The sequence below is a fragment of the Scomber japonicus genome, chromosome 4, assembly GCF_027409825.1.
Source record: "Scomber japonicus isolate fScoJap1 chromosome 4, fScoJap1.pri, whole genome shotgun sequence".
Lineage (NCBI taxonomy): Eukaryota > Metazoa > Chordata > Actinopteri > Scombriformes > Scombridae > Scomber > Scomber japonicus.
Genome location: NC_070581.1, coordinates 26,972,502 through 26,993,134, shown reverse-complemented (window position 1 = coordinate 26,993,134; position 20,633 = coordinate 26,972,502). Strand labels below are relative to the sequence as shown.

The 20,633-nt window shown below is 37.4% G+C and overlaps 1 protein-coding gene across 1 annotated transcript; it reads left to right on the top strand.

Moving 5' to 3' along the window:
* The first annotated feature begins 1,794 nt into the window (after nucleotides 1–1,794).
* On the top strand, nucleotides 1,795–6,542 carry LOC128357657 (chemokine-like protein TAFA-2). Its single transcript, XM_053318027.1, has 5 exons — nucleotides 1,795–1,909; nucleotides 3,892–4,047; nucleotides 4,259–4,383; nucleotides 5,802–5,935; nucleotides 6,473–6,542. Exons 1-5 carry the CDS (start codon nucleotides 1,795–1,797, stop codon nucleotides 6,540–6,542), a joined length of 600 nt encoding a protein of 199 aa, XP_053174002.1.
* Nucleotides 6,543–20,633: the final 14,091 nt, after the last annotated feature.

Below are 20,633 nucleotides of genomic sequence, written 5' to 3'. Positions count from 1 at the left end.
CTAGTCCTCCTTGAGACAGGCTCTATCCCTTCTTTTCCACAGTGTGACAGCCAGGATGTCAATACCCACTGTAAGCTTCTTAGGGCACTAATGAAAGTGGCCGCATATTGTCCGAGAGACAGATGGTTTCTGTCTTGATTAAGTTTTAATTTTCCTGACGGGAGAAGCTGACAGGCTCTGTTCATCGGAGTTATCCCTTAAGTGTTCACAGAGCAACATTTCTCACATCACATCCCACCTGGTAAGTGTAACTCCAGGGAGAGGAGCTGATGTGTGAAAGTGCAGGTTTTCACTTCAGCTGGCGTGTTGTCTGTTGTGTTTATCAGCGGGAGTATTATTTAGAAAAAAGAAACGTCCGCTTTTTTTCTTTTTTTTTATACTGCTCAATCGGGGCAGAAAAAAGTCAGAAACTGGAGGACGACGATTACTATACAGTGTGCATGATGTAGACATCCGTGGAGGCTTCGGCAGCGACGTGTGTACACCAATAACACGAGCAGAGAAAGTAAGTAGCATATTGCATATATTTTAGATTAATTACAAGCACTGTCAAAAGTCTGATTTTAATGATGGTGATGTTGTACAACACAATATAAATATATGAAAGAGGCCTACATTATATAAAATAGCATGCACAGGCTGATGGCTCAAATGAATGATCAGCTATTGATTGAATGAATAGTATATCACTGAATATTAATGTGGAACTGCAAAACTTAATTGTGCAAAAATGGGTCGATTGATTGATAAACTGATGATAGTTCATTTATTTTATATCATTGCAGGTAGAGTGTTGTTGAGTTACTGTTGATAAAACAAGCAAAAAAAATGAAATGAATTAATAAATAACATAACACAAGGAGAGAAAAACAGCACTTGACTATTCCAAATTAATTTGAAGCACTGTCAAAAGTCTTCACTGTTGAGGTAAAGATTCAATATGTATTGTTTATTAAGGCAGCCTGTTATTCATCATAATGACAAAGCAAAGCATAGTGTTGAAGTTATGTTCCTCACATGGATAACTGGCTATTGATTTGAAGAGTGATGTCTGTATCACTTCATATCAATGTTCAGCTGTAAAACTTTGTTAGAACTAAAAAAAAAAAGTTTATCTTTTATCATTTTTCAAATAATTTCTTAAGGAAAAAAATCCAATCCAGCCAATCCTTTGCTGACTCCAGCCTCTAAAATGAAAGGATTTGCTTTTTTCCTCTTTTTTGAAATCATTGAAAGGACTGTATTGATTTTGGACTGTTGTTGACAAAAAAAATCTTGGGCTCTGGGAAATGATGAACATGAATCAATAATGAAAATAATCATTAGTTGCAACCCCAACTTTATATAAGAAAGGTTAAGTGGCAAACTAGTGAATTAATCCTTCTGGTTTTACTTAATGTCATGTTTGTTTTGAATGAGTTATTGCTGTAATTTGACTTAAAGGTCCACGTCCCAGTTTTTCTGTAGAGTTGTGTGCAATATGACTTGTTTTGGAGGGCGAGTTTAGCTTTGAGACATGTTTACAGCTGAAGGGATAATTTGACTCAGAAAATGTGGACCCAATCTCATCTGCCTCCAATTGCCTCTGATCAGGCTTTTATTGGCATTTCTTTGATTTGCCGTGCTTTGCTTGGTGATGTGAGAGTCGTAATTGAGCAAATACATGCAATGATCTTTTGAATCACATATCGGGTGTCAGGAGGCCTCAGGAGAATTTATGGTCACGTGCTTAGGGGAAAACTATTGGCCTGATTCTGGTTAATGTGTGTGATCCTCTTTTTCTCTACAGGCAAGATGAAGCTGAACATGTTAGCACGGCCTTTACACTGGGGCCTCCTGCTTCTTTGTATAGTAAGCCTCTGCAGCCCGCTAGTGTCCACTGGCAACCGAAGCTCCAGAGGACAGACAGGTAGGTGCCAGACCCAGCCAGACCATTTGCACACCCTGTGGGACTCATTATGGCTCCTGACTCCTGGTCATCAGTGTGGGTGCCTGGTAAAGAGTTCTGTTTAAGCAACAAGATCCTGAAAATCACTCAGCTTCTTACATTAAACATACATGGAGGAAGTAGATTCTCATGTTTACTCAAAACATTCATATTAAAATGCTGTAAAAAGGTTTGATTGATCATGCACTTTGACTATTGTCACTCAAATGGCTGCATAATATTACTATACTCCTGTAGCATTAGCTGAAAGAGGGGGCACATTTGTTTCATTACAGCAGGAATGGAAGAAGTATTAAGATCTTTTACTGAAGAAAAAGCACCAATACAAATATGTTTAAGTATTCAGAATTCCACTTCAGTGAGAGTACAGCGAACCAACAGCAAATACAAAAAAGTATCAGAAGCAAAAGTGGCTCTGCAAGAAAAAGCCCTCTGTAACTATTAATATGAATACGATTATTAGATCATTAATACTGATGTATACCACTTATAACCTTTAGATAGTTTGATCCATTGGTTTGCATCTGAGTGGTGAGGCAACTTCAAAGGATCACAATAAATCTAAAGGGTTGTTAGATCATTAATAGGAGAGGAAAAGAGAAAAGCTTTATTTTTTTCTCTAAAATGTTTGCTTTTTGTAAAATATTGGATTGTTGTATCTCTTTGAGCCTAAACCTCTGACTTAATCCTTAACAATGTATTGAATTTGCAACCCTGTCTCCTAAAACTTTTGTTTACATGTGATGCCAGTCAAACGTTTGGACACATTTTCTCACTGAAGTGAATGAGAAGGTGTGAAGGTGCCACCCTCACACAAAGAACTGATCTCACAGAACAATATTACTAATCTGTAGTAATGGCAGCAATATTAAACTGTATGTGGTTATTTAGGCACTGACAGCACTTGGTTTGGGTAAGGAAAATGGGTTTGCTGTGAACATAATCCAGGCAGTGATTACATTTGCTAATATGGTGTAACTGGGAAAACAATTTAGTAGCATACAAACAAAATGTCTAGGAGACAGGGTTGTGTATTTCATTAGCTAATTCATTCAATGAGTAGCTGTTAGATAAATGTAGGGAGTAAAAAAGTACATCTCAGACTGAAATGTAATATAAAGAAGCATAAAATGGAAACTTTCAAGTAAAGCACAAGCATCTCTAAATTGTGCTCAAATTACTTGAATTAATATACTCGGTTACTTTCCTCCACTGCATTACAGTTCCTCAGCAGCAACCTCCCACCTTGAGATGTGTCTTTATTTTCAATAATTGCATGTTTCATTGTTGGGACTCTGCTTTGATTGTAGTCTGATTGAAAAACACAGCTTTAATTATGAATTAACCTCCCAGTCCTGCAGGTGTTGTTGTTCATGCAGCCAGAAAAACACCTCAGTACTCTAAATTAGCAATATGCATGCATGAGTTTTCCTCTTCATGTTTTCACTTCTGATGTTTCTGTTTATGTTGTTTCAATTAGAAGTTCACTTTATCAGTGTGAATCATCAGTAGAGTAATAATCATCAAAAGTAAAGCGTTTTTATTTCTCCTTCTTTAAAAAGATGCAGGAAGTGTGCAGGAAGTGTGATGTTTCTGTTTATGCTGTTTTCTCTGCATGTTTCTGTTCAGACAAATTCTCAAACATGACATTCAGTAGCTGAACCTTATCAGTGATAACTTAGATGTTAGGATATTTGAATATTTCTTTCCTTGACTGAGTTGACCATGAGTACTGATGCTTTTCATCCACTTGGTGGTGCTGTTGCTTCAGAAACATCCAAATTAGATCTGAAGTACTATTCCATTTATTTTATGTTTATAATCTAATAAAGCCATGAAATCGTTGCTATGTGACATGCAGCCATCAGTAAGCATTGACGGCTACTTACATACAAAACTAGTATGAAAAATAGTCACCTATCCCTCCAAATCCTCTTCTTCAGGGTCATCACAGGAGAGGACGGGGACTTGCGAAGTGGTTGCTGCTCATCGTTGCTGCAATAGGAACAAGATTGAAGAACGCTCTCAAACAGTCAAGTGCTCCTGTTTCCCAGGACAGGTAGCAGGGACAACAAGGGCTCTACCCTCTTGTGTTGAAGGTATTATTACTGGGACCTTCTCCTCTGGAAATATTCTGACACGAATATATTATTTGTCAAAGTAGAGTAAGGTCAGTCAGTTTCAGTGATACTGAAGGACTATCAAGGATCAGAGTATGACATCAGATTGAGATGTTTTTTTCCAAACAACTCTGTTTTGAAGTCCCTCCATCTAAAAAGTGACCTTCTGTTATGGCATATTTTTCTCCAGCCTCTATTGTGCGTCAGAAGTGGTGGTGTAAAATGGAGCCGTGCCTGGAGGGGGAGGAGTGCCGAGTTCTCCCTGACCTTACTGGCTGGTCATGCATCTCTGGGAACAAAGTAAAGACCACTAAGGTGAGGAGTGGGCCTGCATTAGTCTGAGTCAGTGTGGTACCAATACTCTACAATAGACATAACACAAAAATGCTTCAGTTTAAGGCTTGTTATTTATAGATACGTAAAAGCAGCCATATGGTAAATTTCCCCCTTTTTTATTGCATTGCTCTTATGCAAACAGGGGCCGACAGACTTGTGAAACTCACCATAAAGCTTTATATAAGTAAGTTGTCTTTGATGGTGACAGATTCCACAATCAAGCATAATGAAGGCTCCCACTGGCCATATCAACCTTCTCTGCTCTCCACCAGGCACAGTGGGCTCAGAAAACCTAATTCCATAATCTGGTGAATGATGGAGCCATGAGGACAAACATAAAATAAGCCGTAAATTAATACTGAACGTTAAAACCCATGTAATTAAATCTGATGGCCAAAGGGAAGTCAGCTACATTTAGAAATGCACTTTTACACAAGTTGCCTTTATATTGAACTGTTTTATATGTATGATTTCTGGGAGGGAAGCATTTTACAGTGAAATGGGAACAAATGAGCACTGTCAACATGTAGCCCATGACCCAGTAATCATATGACCCATTAGATTATACAATAAAATAGAAGAGAATACAAGTTTTTGTTAGTTTTTCCCTTTAGTTACTGTTACTATGCCTGTAAAGCTTTCTGATTTTGAGGGGCACATACAAAGTTAACACTGTGGATTTTCCACTTATAATTTGCAGTAATTCTTCCCTTCTTCCCTTAATAAACCAAACAGGCTTACTACGTATTGCCACTATAAGGGTTATGTCATCTGAAACTGTTGCTGACAGATTTTGTCAGCTGTAGGGAGCAGTAGCTAATGATATTGCTAATACACCAAGAGGTGGTTAAAAACTGTCTCCTGCTGACTTTGAACGCTGCCAGCTGACTCGTTTTATTTAAAGATTGCTGAAAGATGGTGTTTAAATATGTACATGATGTCTACATACAGCAGATGACATGATGTACTGTACTGAAGTCCTGAGCAAACAGTCAGCATCCTCACCAGCTGATGATCCACGTGGAGCATCGAAATCAAGGAGCAGCAGTGTTTCTGTACTGCAGGATAGAGCTAAATAGCCCCATTATTATAGTACAGAATTATCAGTAAATAGGTATTAAACATGTAGGATTCGGATTTGGATGCTCATTTTAGAAAAAAAACATACTTGAAATGTATTCTTTCATTTTATTATTTTTAACAATATGCTTTGCTCTTACAAGAAGAAAGGATCTGAGGAATGATGAGTCTTGCAAACATTGTCTAATGCCTCTTACACAGAACTAATATTTTCAACAGTTAATGCAAGCCTGGTACGTTTGCATTTTATTTTAGAGATACATATAGTTGAATCCATTCCTTACAGGTTTGCTTTTGTGTTTTTTTGCTTTGTTCAGTCTAAAAAAAACCACAATACCCTCCAAACTCTATGGAGCATTGCTCTCACAGCTTACTACCCACTGCACACCATTTTGTGTGAAATCAAAAGCTTGACAGGGCTGTTGTGCCTAGTGACGGTTGCTAAGCTATGGTTGGTTGCTGTTCAGGTACTGGGTTCAGCAGTCAATAACAATCAATTGGTTATGATAAATCTAAACCTTAAATGTTTGAGCTTCACTGTGCAAAATGATAGGGAAAGTTTTTCTGTGTTCACATATAGAGTACTTAGGACATTATAATTAGTTTGGTGTCAATCATGAGCCAGTATGCATCGTACACTTACTATGTGTGATGTGGAAACTCAAAGCTTTCAGTGCACAGATAGTAAGAATTTACTTTACAGAAGTAGGAGGCATCTTGTCTCCAGCAGTTAAACTTTTGAAATGGAAAAATATTTGCATATTCATAGATTCTGAATTTTTTAATGAGAGAGGAGAAGATTTTAATGGTTTTAACGAGATATGTACAAATGTGTGTGGGGAAAAAAAATCTCATTATCATTCAAAGTCTAGTATTTTATATACATTTTAAAATATGTTTGGAGGGGATATTTAATTCATTGTGATGGACATGAACTCCAGATTTGTGAAATTTTGCACTTGGATTACTATTTTGTTCTTGTTTTTAGGTGGCGCGATAGCAAGACGGAGGCTTCATCTAATCAGGACGTGCCCGTCTGGTCTTTAGTGGTCACTTGACACTGGACTTTGAGGACAATGAATGCCTCGCCAGATAGAGCTAAGAACAATATAGATTTAATTAGATATTTCCTGGCTAAGCCTTAAATTGCAGGAACTCATTATTTTAATTTTCTTTTTTCTTGAACTATTTTGGTTGGGGATAATCCCGTGGAATGGACAATCTATTAACAATTGACTCAAGATAAAACGATGCAGCACCCTTTTACAATCCAAACATGCAGCCCCTGCGAAAGACTCTATCATTGTTCCAGTGCTTGATATGCCAGGCACATTGTGATGCACTCAATCAAAGGTTGGATGGGCCTGCTGGCAGACACTTAAAAGAGATTTTGTGGATTTTCAGCAGGCAGAATGTGAATCCAGTCAGTGGCTTGTGACTCTCTGCCGATCAAAGCAGAAGACCACAAATACTGAGAAATGTATGTAGTATTTGTAGACAATGCTGTCCTACAGAGTTATTCTGAGTTCTGTAAAGAGGTCAGATCCCTTTGGACTAGTCCTTACCACAAAGAGGTACTCTCACAAACACACCTGCATGCATGCACACACACACACACACACCTACACACCTACATCTACACACACACACACACACACACATACACACATCTACATCTACACACACACACACACACACACACACACACACACACACACACAGAAAGACTGCTTTTAAACTGGTTGGACAGTCCACCACCTGCAAGGCTGTGATGGCATGCACACAAGCATGAAGCTCTGATGCAAAACAAGGACTGTTTGAAATGCTAATCATGGGGAGAAAGGGGAGAGAAGAGAGGAGAGGAGCTTCTTCACTGCTGACAGTATTTACATCATGCTTTTGTTTGTCTCTCTAAACTGGATGCTCTTGTGGAGGGGGACTCCTGTTATAATAATGATGGGAAACATTCGAGATTCTTTGCCTTGAAGCGAATTGTAGCCACTAACAGAACTGAATGTTTACCGTTATTACCACTTCATCAGCTGTCTTCTTCATATGAATATTTCTTCCAGACCCACCCTGATTGCCTTGTCTTTTATCTCTTGAGTTCAGCCAGACATTTTTGCATTTCACCATTGCAATGAGGAGACATTTCATAACAACACAAATACAGTGGCTGCAAATCATCCCATCTGAGGCATCAGACTTGTGTGAAAGCCACATGCTGTGCTAGTTGAAAGCAGCTGAATTCTAAGCAGTTTTCTCAACATTTACTTAACGCAATTAAGCGTTATGAATGTTTTGGTAGTGACAAGATTCTTCACTGAGCTGTCGTGTGGACCAAGGCAATTTATGCATGGTTTTGCTTTGTAAACATTCAAATTCCAATTATTATTTAATGTTAGCACTGCTGTTAATGTAGTCAAAACGATAAGACCGTGTAATTTTCATATTGAAATAATTATATTCTAATGTGCTGGATATTTTATAAATCCCTCCCCTAAATCAATGATATCTTTTGAGTGTTTGAGGTTAGAGTAATATGCCTTTTGTGAAGACTTATATGTTATAGCAACCCTGTCACTGAGAAATGACATTAACATACCACTAAATTGCAACAGGAAATACATTTTGCTAGAATGAAAGCAATGGCTAAATTATATTTTCTCAACATAATGAGTAGAAAAAAAAGAAAATTAAAGTATTTAGCAAGTTGTAAAAATATTAATAGTGACCCAAAATATCTGATCTTGCAGTATAATATCTGCTAGTACTAACTTAAGTAATATTAAACTTTTTACATAGTGTCTTGGTCTCATTTAGTTAAATCACAACATGTTTATTAAATGTTACTTCATTCATTTGTTGCCTGTGGTGATGATGACCCAGGCAGCGATAACATTTGACAAAACATCATGATTTGGAAACCAATTTGGTCATAATTTCTAGATGACAGGCTTGTTTATAGTTCCATCATAAGCTGGTAATGCAGCTGACCACAGTATTATAAAAATGATGAAGGATCAGTCAGATTGTGTAGAATGATGGTTCTTTCAACAATACTGTTTACATAGGACCTTGGCTGTATTCAGCGCGAGAGCTGACTTTAAAATGTCTTTACAAAAGGGTGAAAACAATAATAGGAAATCCTTAGAAAATATTGCAATTCACTCCAACAAGGCCAAAAACTAAGGCTTCAAAAATGTAATTTAACTTGAATCAACATCTTTCAGTCTCAAAATTATTAAACAATATAAGTTTTACAGCTGTTCTGTTGTATTTCAACCATTTTTCTGACAAAAAATGCCAAACATAATCTCAACTGTGAGGATTTGCTGCTTCTCTTTGTCTTATCTGATAGTAAATTCAATATCTTTAAATTGGATTATTGGTTGTACATAACATGCAATTTGAAGCACCTTGAGCTTTAGGAAACTGTGATGGGCATTGTTCACAACTTTCTGACAATCAATTGGTTTATTAATCAGGAGAATAATTAGAAAATGAATCACCCATAAAAGCTCTTGAGAAGTCATCAGTTTTATTTTGTCCAGTTTCAACTTTGTCAATTTGAATGCAGGCATAATCTTGGTAATGGTGTGTACCAACTCTGGGAATAAAGGGTTTTTTGACCTCTCCAGGCAAATGGATTGAGATGTGTATATTGTTTTAGATGTTTTTCATTCAGATTTAACATATCATTGCAGGTTAAACTCAGGAACTGACACAGATTCTCTAGAAGTCCGATTGTAGTCTCATCACCTAAACTTACTCACTGAACTATTCCCCATCTTGTATGTATGTATTCGTTTATTATAAAGAAATACTGAGCTCACAGATGTTAAAAGTCCCACGATTTCTTGACTGTTCGTAAATACCTGAAACTTGGACAAGAAAGCTTTGGAAAGATCAGGAACTCAACGAGCGACATTTTCTCACTGAAAGAAGAATCCAGTGGGAATGAGCAGAATAAGTAGATGTGTGACTTTCATTTTATTACCATACTTACTTTCTATTTTTATGTTTATTTTTTTTACAAATATATTGACATGCTCTGTATACACTGTAAATAAAATAAAAAATATGATCTGCAACATAATGTCCTGCCTCTTTTATAGCCACATTTTGTCATATTTTTTCAAGATTTCAACAAGAACTAACTTTTTGTAATAAGACTTGGCAAAGTAAGGCAAAATCCTTTATACCCCAGTGGGGTTTATGTCAACGATGACAGTGCATATCCTTAAAATTTGCGCCTATATTCCTAAAATACCAGCAGCCCTCACAGATTTCTTTTTCTGACTCATTTTCAAAGGAGCTGGTGTGACATTCATTAGGTGACTTTCAGAGGTGTCTTAGATAAACTCTGTGATTCACACTCATGCAGGTTCTTACAAAAGTTTAAGAAATCTGTACGGTAATGCTTGATTACCTTTTATCTGAAAAATAACCTTAAAGCCAGTCAAAACAGCTTTATCGCTCCGCTTCTGTACAAATTGAGCAGAAACCCTCCTGAGTACCTGTCATAATTCGTGGCTTTGAACACAAAAATCATGTCATGAATTCAAAATGAAAGCAGCCAATATACAGGGTAATTAAGGTGGGAGTTATAGGATCCTCGCTGTTTGCTGGAACTTGTTGCATGCAAGAAAATGCTTCAAGCCAAAATAACAACACAGCAGGAGATTAAATAAATGTATAATTTTCTTAATGTCAATGACAAAAATGTGACACAAATAACCTAAATGTAGAGATATCATTCAAAGGGAAGGACCATCTGAGCAATTCCTCAGACTAGAGTCTCATAGTTCATACCAGAATCACAAATAGCACATTTCTGGCAGCTTATTTGATATCAGTTTCCAGGTAATATGTGGTAGGGAACCTTCCCTCTACTGTGACTGTCTGTTGGGGACAGTAGTTCATGTTCACTAATAGAAAAGAAACTGTCCTGGGGCACATGAAAAACATAATTGAACCGCTGTGCTATTCCCATTTAACAACTTTTTCCTCATCTAGAGTTGACACTGGTAATAAAAATTGTAAACACAATTCTCTCTCTCTCTCTCTCTCTCTCCCTCTCTCTCTCTCTCTGCATATGTGTGCGTGTCTGGAGTGAATTAGTCTTCTTTTACTGCAGGCAACTACAGTATATAGGCGACTCAGAGCAATAGATTGTAGTTTTGTCATGGCTCAGAGGTTGCATCTATTTGCTTTGTCATTATGCACACATAGAAACAGAGATTACATTTTCTGCTTAATTAAAAGAGAGAGCTGAACAATTACACTTTAATGAACAAACATTAATTGGACAATATTAATGTTATCAGCTGTGTATGATGTATTCATATGCATCCATGCCTCATGGCTGCATGTCAAAGTAATGAAACAGACACTATATTATTCACCCATACCAGGAGCAGAGGCTTACACTGTCAATACTGATGCACTCACAATCACTTTGTATCTTACCTCATGTGAACATTTTATAAATTCATTGTTTAAAGGATTTTCTTTTGTTGCTAAAACAAGTCTAATGGGTCTCATTTTGTCATTGCCTTCCTCACCAAAGTGATAATAAGGTTTCATTTTACAAGTTTCCCTTTTTTTTATCGTAAAGGTGAAAACTTGAGAAAATAATTAATTTTAATTAGTTTCATAAAAAAGTAAAACTAAAAGACTTCTGCAGTCTGCCTCAGAAAAGACAAGCTAAAGTCACTCCTTCCCCTTCAGAGCTTGAAATCTGAACAAATTATTTAATATAGGGTCATAAAGTTTGCCACACATTCCCAAAAACATAACAAATAAATAAATAACATAAAAAACAATGCTAAAAGGTTTTTGAATACATATTTAAAGAAACAATTCAATATTTTAGAAAACATGCTCTTGCTCAGGATTACGTGAGAAGATCGATATCACTCTCATGTCATGGTTAGCTTAGTTTAGGATAATAACTGGAAAGCCTCCAAAGGTTAAAAAATTCAGCTTATCAGCACCTCTAAAACTCATTAATGAATATGTTGAATCTTGATTTTTGTGATTACTTTGTGCAAAAACTATAAATGACATGTTGTGGTTTTATTGACAGGGTTAGGTGAAGTCACTTTGGCAGTAACTTCTGGCATTAACATACATCTCGGGTGATGTGATCACAAGTGGACAGCACTAAATAAAATAAAGTGCTAGTGCATCCAAATATGTCATCAGTGCAGGATGTGGCAGTTGTTTTGGTAAAAGCATGCCAGTAGTTGGCAAAATAGAGATGAGTACAGATGTATGTATTTGAACACATTAATATTGGACACAAGTGGTCAGCTCAACATGCACTATAAAGACAGATGTTGTGACCACACTACCCGAGACGCATGTTGATGCAAGGTGTAAAACATTACTCTTTACTTTACTTTAGTTACTCAGCCATTAGCTCCATCAAAGTTGCCCACACCATATGTTGCATCTTTTGTATTTAACACATGTAGACAATGAGATGTTTGTGCCTTAACAAGCACACAGGACACAGTTCAGAGGGATAGGATAGGTTAGTGTAGCTTCAGTGACTGCACACAGCACACCAGTGGTCCTGACCTCAGCTGTGCAATTGACACAACCTCCAATTATGAACTAAACAGGCGTTAAATGACTGCAAATGTAGGTGTACCCAAGACTAACATTAGCAAGCCAGCTATAGGAACAAACAGCATGTGAATAAGACCGCTTTGCAAATACCACATGCAGTTTGCAATCTGAACACAGAGACATACACTGATATCAACCCTGCATTAATCCCAGTACGATAGCGAGCACACCGAGTGTAACCAGGATACCATAATGTATTTACTGAATTTCAAATTTAATCCCTAATACAACTTGTTACTGTTGTTAAACGTAATCACAATACACTGTAATGTGAAGCCAGGGAAACTATTTTCCTCTGTTTTCAGTCTTTATGCTAAACTAAGCTAACCATCTTCTGGCCCCAGCTGCATTATAAACAGACAGCACAACATAAAAGTGATAGCAATCTTCTCATCTAACTTTCAGCAAGTGAGTTAATAGGCATGCCATTTTTTCCCAAAATGTCAAAGTATTCCTTTAAAGTATGAACAAAGTCGAGCACTTTTTTTATTTTTTTCTCAGATGGATGAACCTTGACCTTCACACTACTTAAATCATCTTTCATTAACATCTCAAAGAGTATCTCAAAGACTTTTGATTATATTTACGCCTACATTTTAAACTTTTTAGCATTTTTTAACCACTTAATACACGCCCCTATTTTTTATGTTGTTAGCCTAAACGACATGCCCAAGTTGTGAGCAGCACAGATCCCACATAGTTAGAGACTCAGAGATGTGTCTGATATCATTGGAAAGGAAACACTCTCAGGATTCTTGTAAAAGTGTCTGTGTGATTCTGTGACTTACTGACAAAGAGTGGCAGAGGTTACAATGATGGGGTTGTTTACTCGCTCATAGGTTTGCCTTTACAATGACATGTGTACAGACATTCATGGACCTCTCAGCGGGATATAGACACAATGAGGCCACAGCCACATGTCTTGGCTTCATGCAGCCCAAATTTGGAGTCAGAAGACCAAAAGATGAATTTTTTGGAGTTATTTTTCAACAGGTATGTCCATGCGTTTTCCTCAGGTCCTTTTTGGAGACTCCAAATGGACACTTGGTTACCAAAGCTGTATAACCACAATCAAACACCTATAACTTCACAACCCCTTTGCCTACAATCAAAATCTTGGTCTCTAATGAAAGCTGACGCCATATTATTATTATTATTATTATTATTATTATTATTATGATAAATTATATTATTATATATAACCTTTTTTTTTTGTTTGGCCATATCTATCTATCTATCTATCTATCTATCTATCTATCTATCTGACTGACTGACTGACTAACTATCTGACTGACTAACTAACTAACTAACTGTCCATCTATCTATCTATCTATCTATCTATCTATCTGTTTATTTTGCTATAAGTCATATGTCAAGTCGAAGAAGAACCAACCGTGTACCAAAATGCCGAGTGCGTAATGATATATGGTTCAACTCTTTTACGCACCGGGCGCACGCCGGTTACGCTTGGAGTTTGTTTATGGACAGCCAAACTTAATAGCTTAGTGTCATACACCGTTGGAAACCTCTGACTATTGGCTAAAAGGTTATCAACTTCATTTCACCGAATATTTCCATAGGCTGGAACAGCTGTCAATCAAAGCCATGTCGTCATTGTTGTCGGTCACATGTCCTCATTGGCTTTGGAGACATGTACTGCCTAATCCTAAACACCGATTGGCTTGTGTGTGGTGTCGTCAGAAGCAGAAGAGGCTCCCGGTCGTAAACATCTAGTCACGTGTACTCTGAGATGGACGCGCAGGTCAGGAAATGACGTAAACGGACCGTATAGCCTATGGTTTGTTATTTGTGTTATTACGTTACGTGTTGGACTAAATACATGGACATATTGAGGAAAATATTCCGGTTTTATGGAAACGGATTTCATATTTCACAAGAATGGATATTTGGCGAGCTGTACAGAAAGTCCTGAGTCATAAGATGATCGTTGTGGATAAAGGGAAGACTTTGAAGGTATGTAGCATTATAGCTTTTGTCACTTAGCTGAGTGGCTAGCCGAGCTAATCGCTAATACTATTACGGCTGTGAGCAACCATATAATTCGTGAGTGGTCTTGAATGAATCAGGACAATCTAAGCTTTCCAACAATGTACGGCATGAGTATATATGTTTAAGGGTTGGTGTTTAAAACATTCAGAAGAACGTGTGGCTACCTCCTAACATCCGTCCCTGTCCCGTAGACGGAACAGCGTGCGTTAAGAGGTTAATAAACCTGTATGTTTTCTCTCTTAAAATGTAAACTCATTCTTGCTTTGCAGAGTGTGTCCAATATTTTAGGGACAAACAAGGACAAAAGTGTAAATGTGGGACTTGACCCTCCTCTTCTGAACTTTCCAAATATGATGTGCCCTCTCAAAAATCCTCTGCAGTGCGGATCATGTGTTCATGTCTTCAACCTTCAGATTAGGACAGCCTAATTTCCTAAACTATTTTTAAAGTGTCTTGTATGGGTAATTGTGATTTACTGTCATTGTCCATTAAAGTCAAACGTGAGGTTGAGGCCAGAGTGGCGAGGAAGAAAATAACCTACAGCAAGACACCACAGTCAGGGAGAATGATTGGACACGAGTCGAGCCGCTGTTCATTTCACGTCCTTCATTTCAGCAGATGACGCCCACATTGTGTCACTGTCTGTCATGAAACAAACAAATAAACCTCAGATTGAAGAATATGACAACAGTTTCCTCACGATGAACACACATACTAGTCCTTCCACTACCTTCTAAATTCACAAACTTTTTTGTATTTTCAAGATTGAGACATTTGCAACCAAACTACCAGTCTGGTCAAAATGATTAGTATTCATTAGAAGCACCACTAACTTATGTTTAGTTTTTTTTTTTTTTTTTTTTTTTTTTTTTGCTTAGAGCCAAGATTTTCAGGCTGCAATTCAAATATGCCAATAATAAAAGCACACAACCCTATTTGCTCAGCCTGGAGGCACTTACATGTCATGGTAAGTCTATTCACCTTCTCCACAAAGCAGTGCTATTATGCCAAACCTATTTTTGCATACCTGTAGTTATTGTGTGCTATATGCTGTGTTGTTCACAATAGCTTGACAAAGGGGGAGCAGGCAGGGGGAGCTCATCTTTAATTCAAGGCAGGCTTTCTCACACAGAGATAAATCCCCTTCCCACTTATATGAAAAACAAGCCTCCAAGTATTCATCTCTCTATTCAGCAATTATTTAGCCTACCAGTATCCTCTGCAATTTCGGAGGGATTCAATTTTATGTTTCTGTTAGGTATTTAGCTGATACTCTTACCCAGAGCGACACTGTGCCGCTTAAACTGATCCTCTTTCACAACACCAGTGTTCCAGCCCACAACATATGGCCGACACACTCGTGTCACGTTCATTTTCAAACAATTATGTCAGATTTGCAGCAGGTCACATCTGATTCAAATTACCACACCTGGAAACCAAACATTTTGTTGTGTTTTTGTCTTCGTGATGCTTTGTGATTCTATTATAAAACCATTTTTAGCCCTCTGATTTGATTTACTCCCTCACATTTGCCAGCTTGAATATCTGTAAAAGATGTCACGACAAAACGTCATCTGAGTGCCTCGACATCGGTCTGACAAAACATGATAGAAGCCGGTGCAACAGACAGGGTGTCATGTCATTGTAAAGTGTCCTTGTAAATCTGTCTACATTTGCTTTGTGTGATCAAGTTGTTATTCCTTTGTGAGGACCTAACGGCATGAAAGGCCTGGTGTTCTCTGCATGAATCATTTAGATGAAAGCCTGAGGAGGAGGGGGGAAAGGAGTACGAGGCACCTGATGTCAACTTTAATTAGAATCCAGTTTGGGCCGCACTACCTTGACTCTGAAATCCCAGAATCCTGCAGGTGCAGTGGAGAGAGTTCTCCGTTGTAGGATGTGATTTGACTGAATCATTTTTGCAATTGCTTGATGCCAGAAAAAAAAAACAATGGCAAAAGAGGAATTAATATACTTGTTATATGTTTTATTTACGCTGACTGCATATGTACAGACCTAGCAGTTTCGTGTACAGGTATCTGGTTTAAATCAAGGGTTCACAGTTTGCCAGCCATGCCGTTTATTTTGCTAATAAAAAGGCATCTTGAGCATTGATCTTCACTCAAGCAGATAATAATCAGTGGGTGTGGATTTGTCTTGATAGGAGTTATTTCACACTTTAACACACCTTATCATCATACCCTGTTGCTTTAAGTTGTGCCTTGATATTCATGGAAACAGCCCCGACTTCCAAGTGCAGAGACTGAAGCATGACTAGACTGTCTGAGTATTTTGAATGAAATGTGTCTTCAGAAAAAAAAACCCATGGGAGCCTCAATTCCCAGGACGTCCCTGTGCGTCATAAAAAGAAGTCAGGGCACATCACCATCACTTGTGTCTTATTTCTCACAGTTCTGTAGCTTGATGTGAGACATCAGAGCCTACAGCAGCGGCCCAGAGAGCCATTCTGAAGACTGAAAATGGGATTCTGCTTGCTGCCATCTTGCACACATTATGCCCATTTAGCAATCCCATGTCAGACAGGGAAAATTATTTCAAATGCAAGTTCAAAATGATGGCAATTTAAAAAAAATCCCAAGACCTAAACAGCATTTTCATGTATTCATACAGCCATATGTAGCATCTGCTGCCTCAGACAAATGTTGTAATTTTGGTACAATGGATGATGGACAGTGTGCTATAATTTGACATCTGTGTTTATGCTGCACAATCCACAAAGCAGATGGAGCCAACAGACAACACATGCAAAAACAGAGACAGCACAGAAAGTCTCAATACATTCTGATATCTGTTATTTGCAAAAAATCCTACAAATTAAACAACCACATATAGGTCGATTGTACCTGTGCTCCAATGCAGTGTTTCAGAATGACAAATAAAATGCTGCTTTCTGAAACTGTTACAAATCACTGTTAAAAAAGAATTATGTTTTTAGGTGTGATAGTGCTGTGGTTGAAGTCTGGTTAAGGTTAAGACAAACATGATTATTAGAGCTATAGTACACACTAATATTGTTGCTATGTTTTTTTTTTAATGTCTTGACCCGTGATTTTAAACATGAAAGTGAACAGTGGTCTCTTGCAGCTAGGTCCACCACAACCATGGATGCATACAGAGAACAAGATATAACAGACCCCTTTCATTCCTATTACAGTTGGAAAGTTGATTTGGTGCCAAAAAGCCACATCTCACTGTAAAGGAATTATCCAGATGAAAACATACTGTGCATGTTCTAAGGCCACATGCTCCCATGCATCATGCTCACTAGAGACTTCTGCCGGCTGAGATGGCTAACTTCTGGTTTAGCCTTCCAGCTAACTTAAATGGGGATAAAACAATTCAGTCATGTGTCTCAGTCTCAGACTGAATAGATCAAATTCTGATCATTTTATGGGGGCTTGATGCTTAAAAAAAAAAGATCCACTGATTTACAGATGTCTCTTTTACAATGTTAGACAATGGGAGAAAGTGTTTTTGGGCCAGTGTGCATCATGTGACATTGTATTTGCTATGTCAAATTGGCTTTAATGCCCAGTGCTGTTTGTGTATCCAGTTCTCTTTATTACCCCAACATGCCTCCTCCTAATGAGGAAGTCACCTTATATTGATCATTATTGTCATCTGAACTGCATCACTAATTACTACAGTCATTAGATGTACTATAGGTCAGATGAACTATAGATATACTATAGGTCGTTTTTCTTGGGACAACAGGCTCGTTATTTAACCATTGATCACTAATGTCTTCCTACTAATAACACTTAGATATGATTGTCTCTCCTCATCTATGTTCTTAATTGAATCCATTTTACACTCCATATGGTAATGAATGGGACTGAAAACAGCTTGAAGTAAGGAGTCAAAATAGGCATAACTTCTGAGGTTGACTTTAGTTGCTCTTCAAATTAGCTCATCATGTGTTTCATTAGTCCCTTTCAAACATGCACCTCTTTACATGTGATGGCAATTTTCCATGTTGGTCTCATTTATGAATAAGCAACACTCATACATAATAGTCACAACAGTAATCTTACCAGCATTACAAATATTTCTGTAACATTTTAAAAATGACACGTGTTAACTTAATGCCATAAAACACGTACAGATCCTATCACTATAAGAAGTGGGTCAGGAAAGTATCATCTGCTGTGCTGTGAAAAAAATAAAATCAGTTTAATAAACTTTGAAATGAAACACTTTGATTCCTCTCCTGTCAGATTAATCAATAAAAATAATTGTCCCTTTGGTTGCGGGGCAAAAGAGGTTATTAAAAACTCTTGTACAACCACAGTAATAATCAGACCAGCTGTCTCCCTCCTCATATTCTTCACTTGCCATCATGATAACTGAATAGATGGGTGAATATTCAGCAGACACTTATAATAGAGCATATGAGCAGCATGTGAGCCTAATACCTAATAAATAACAAAACTGATGAGAAAATTTCACAAGATATCCACTAGAAGAGAAGAGGCGAGTGTCCCTCACGCTGATGTTGGTCATTAATTAAGATTTCAATAGAAAGATTTTTATTCAGATTTAAAGGAACCCATTTTCTCAATCAACTTCATCATTCTGGTGTTACATGAGCACCCAATTTCATTCCAAATTACAGTGGAAACGGCTTATAGTGATCACAGTTACAGTGATCAACCGCTTATATAGATCAAAATGCTTGGGACAGAAATAGAAATGCTGTTGAAATAATTTGCTTATAGAAACCAAGCCTCACAATAACCAATCTGGTTACGACTGGTTACGTGAGGCTGGTGCTGCATGCACATTGAAATCATGATGCGAAAAGAAAATCATTTTCTTTCAATGAAAAACATAGTCTCCTTGAAGCTTATGAAAAACTGCCCAAAATGAGCCAACGAGATGCAGCAGCAACACAGATGTTTGAAACAGCTGTATTGTATTTTGAAACAGCCAATACAATTCAGTAAATTGCGAAGCTGTACATTTAATTAACTTTATATTCATGTAATTAACACACAAATGTCAATTAGATGGTAATCTGCATGAGAAATAACAAAAAATAAAAAAATGCTAATAATTGTCCACTTATTGTAATCAACTTGAACTGGACAGATGCAATCATTATAAGCGGTTTCCACTGTATTGATTATTTCTCATGTGGGATTTCAGTCTGTGCTGTTACATACTCCCATACACCAATCACCAATCAAAATCTGATGCCAGATGTGAGGTTATGTTTCATGGATGAATTAGAAGAAGAGAGCTAGTTATGGTGTTGCCTTGCTGCCAGTTTTTTCCCCCAGTGGTCACTCTCAGTATTGCAGTGAAAAAAATCCACAGTGAGGACACACATGAAAACCCTGGGATTTATCCATATCAAGCAAGGCCAAATATTACTGTTTCCATTCTGAATTATTTTTGGTTTTTGGTATTATGAATTTTTCAACCATGAAACTTTTATATTAATAAAAGTTTCCCTGAACTTCAAAAAGTGACGTCATCACAATGTAAAGTCATGTACCAAGCTGGCCAAAAACACTACTACGCATATTTACCAGATGGACCATTTTCATTTTGAGTCCAGTATTCATTTCCAGTAATACATCCATTGTTTGCTTTTGTTGCCAGCCGCTGTCAATCAAATCTGATCAAACCACACCCAAACAGACCTGATTGAGCACAATAGCTGAGTATTACATTTTGATGAATAATACCCAAGGGTGTTTTTGTCCCCAAACTTCATGTTTTTTTTTCCGTTGTTGTTTTATTTCCTCATGAATATTTATTTATTATTGAGAGATACTTAAAACATGACACCAAGTTTTCAGGGACTTTAAAATCCATCAGTGATGCTGTAGCCCAGGAGAAAACAGACAACACTCATTTCATAAAACTTTCGATTTATCACTTTTGACAGAAAGTGACACAGCTCTGTCTCATGCGCCAGGTGCTAAATATCCTGTTATCATGTGGCTCTTTCTGTAGATGTCTTGTTATCATGTGGCTCTTTCTGTAGATGTCTTGTCATGTCTGAGTTAAGTAACATTTACATAAAAGTCACATGTCTGAATGACAAAATGTCATCACTTTATTAGCTTGGTGAAGCCAGAAAATGTTGTATCTAAAAGGGGCTATTGAGAGCCAAAGTGTCACACCACCTCCTGGTTAGTTTCTGTGCTTTTGTTCGGTACTTTTTCACTAAAAAAAACATGATACTGTGTTTGGGGGTTTGAAAGTACTCCTAGAGACACATAAGAGCTGTAGTTGTTGAATGCTACAAAATTAATCACTGTTTAATCTTTGTTAAAATGACATTAATGGGTTCAATTGTAGACACCCAGTATTACATCATATCAGAGGACAAACTTTGTATAGGCAAAATAAATTCATATTCACATTTCATAAAAGTGGGAACTGGCGCATTTGGATGAACAGACAAATGGTGCTTTCACACAAAGCTGAATATAACTGGACAATGTAAAGAATGAAACAAGTGGAAG

What these genes read in the sequence shown, in the direction of transcription:
- LOC128357657 (XM_053318027.1), top strand. Translation starts at nt 1,795, where the DNA reads ATGAAGCTGAACATGTTAGCACGGCCTTTACACTGGGGCCTCCTGCTT. An exon ending in TCTACCCTCTTGTGTTGAAG is followed by an intron (nt 4,048 to 4,258) that starts GTATTATTACTG and finishes ATTTTTCTCCAG; the next exon opens with CCTCTATTGTGCGTCAGAAG. An exon ending in ACAAAGTAAAGACCACTAAG is followed by an intron (nt 4,384 to 5,801) that starts GTGAGGAGTGGG and finishes TGCTTTGTTCAG; the next exon opens with TCTAAAAAAAACCACAATAC.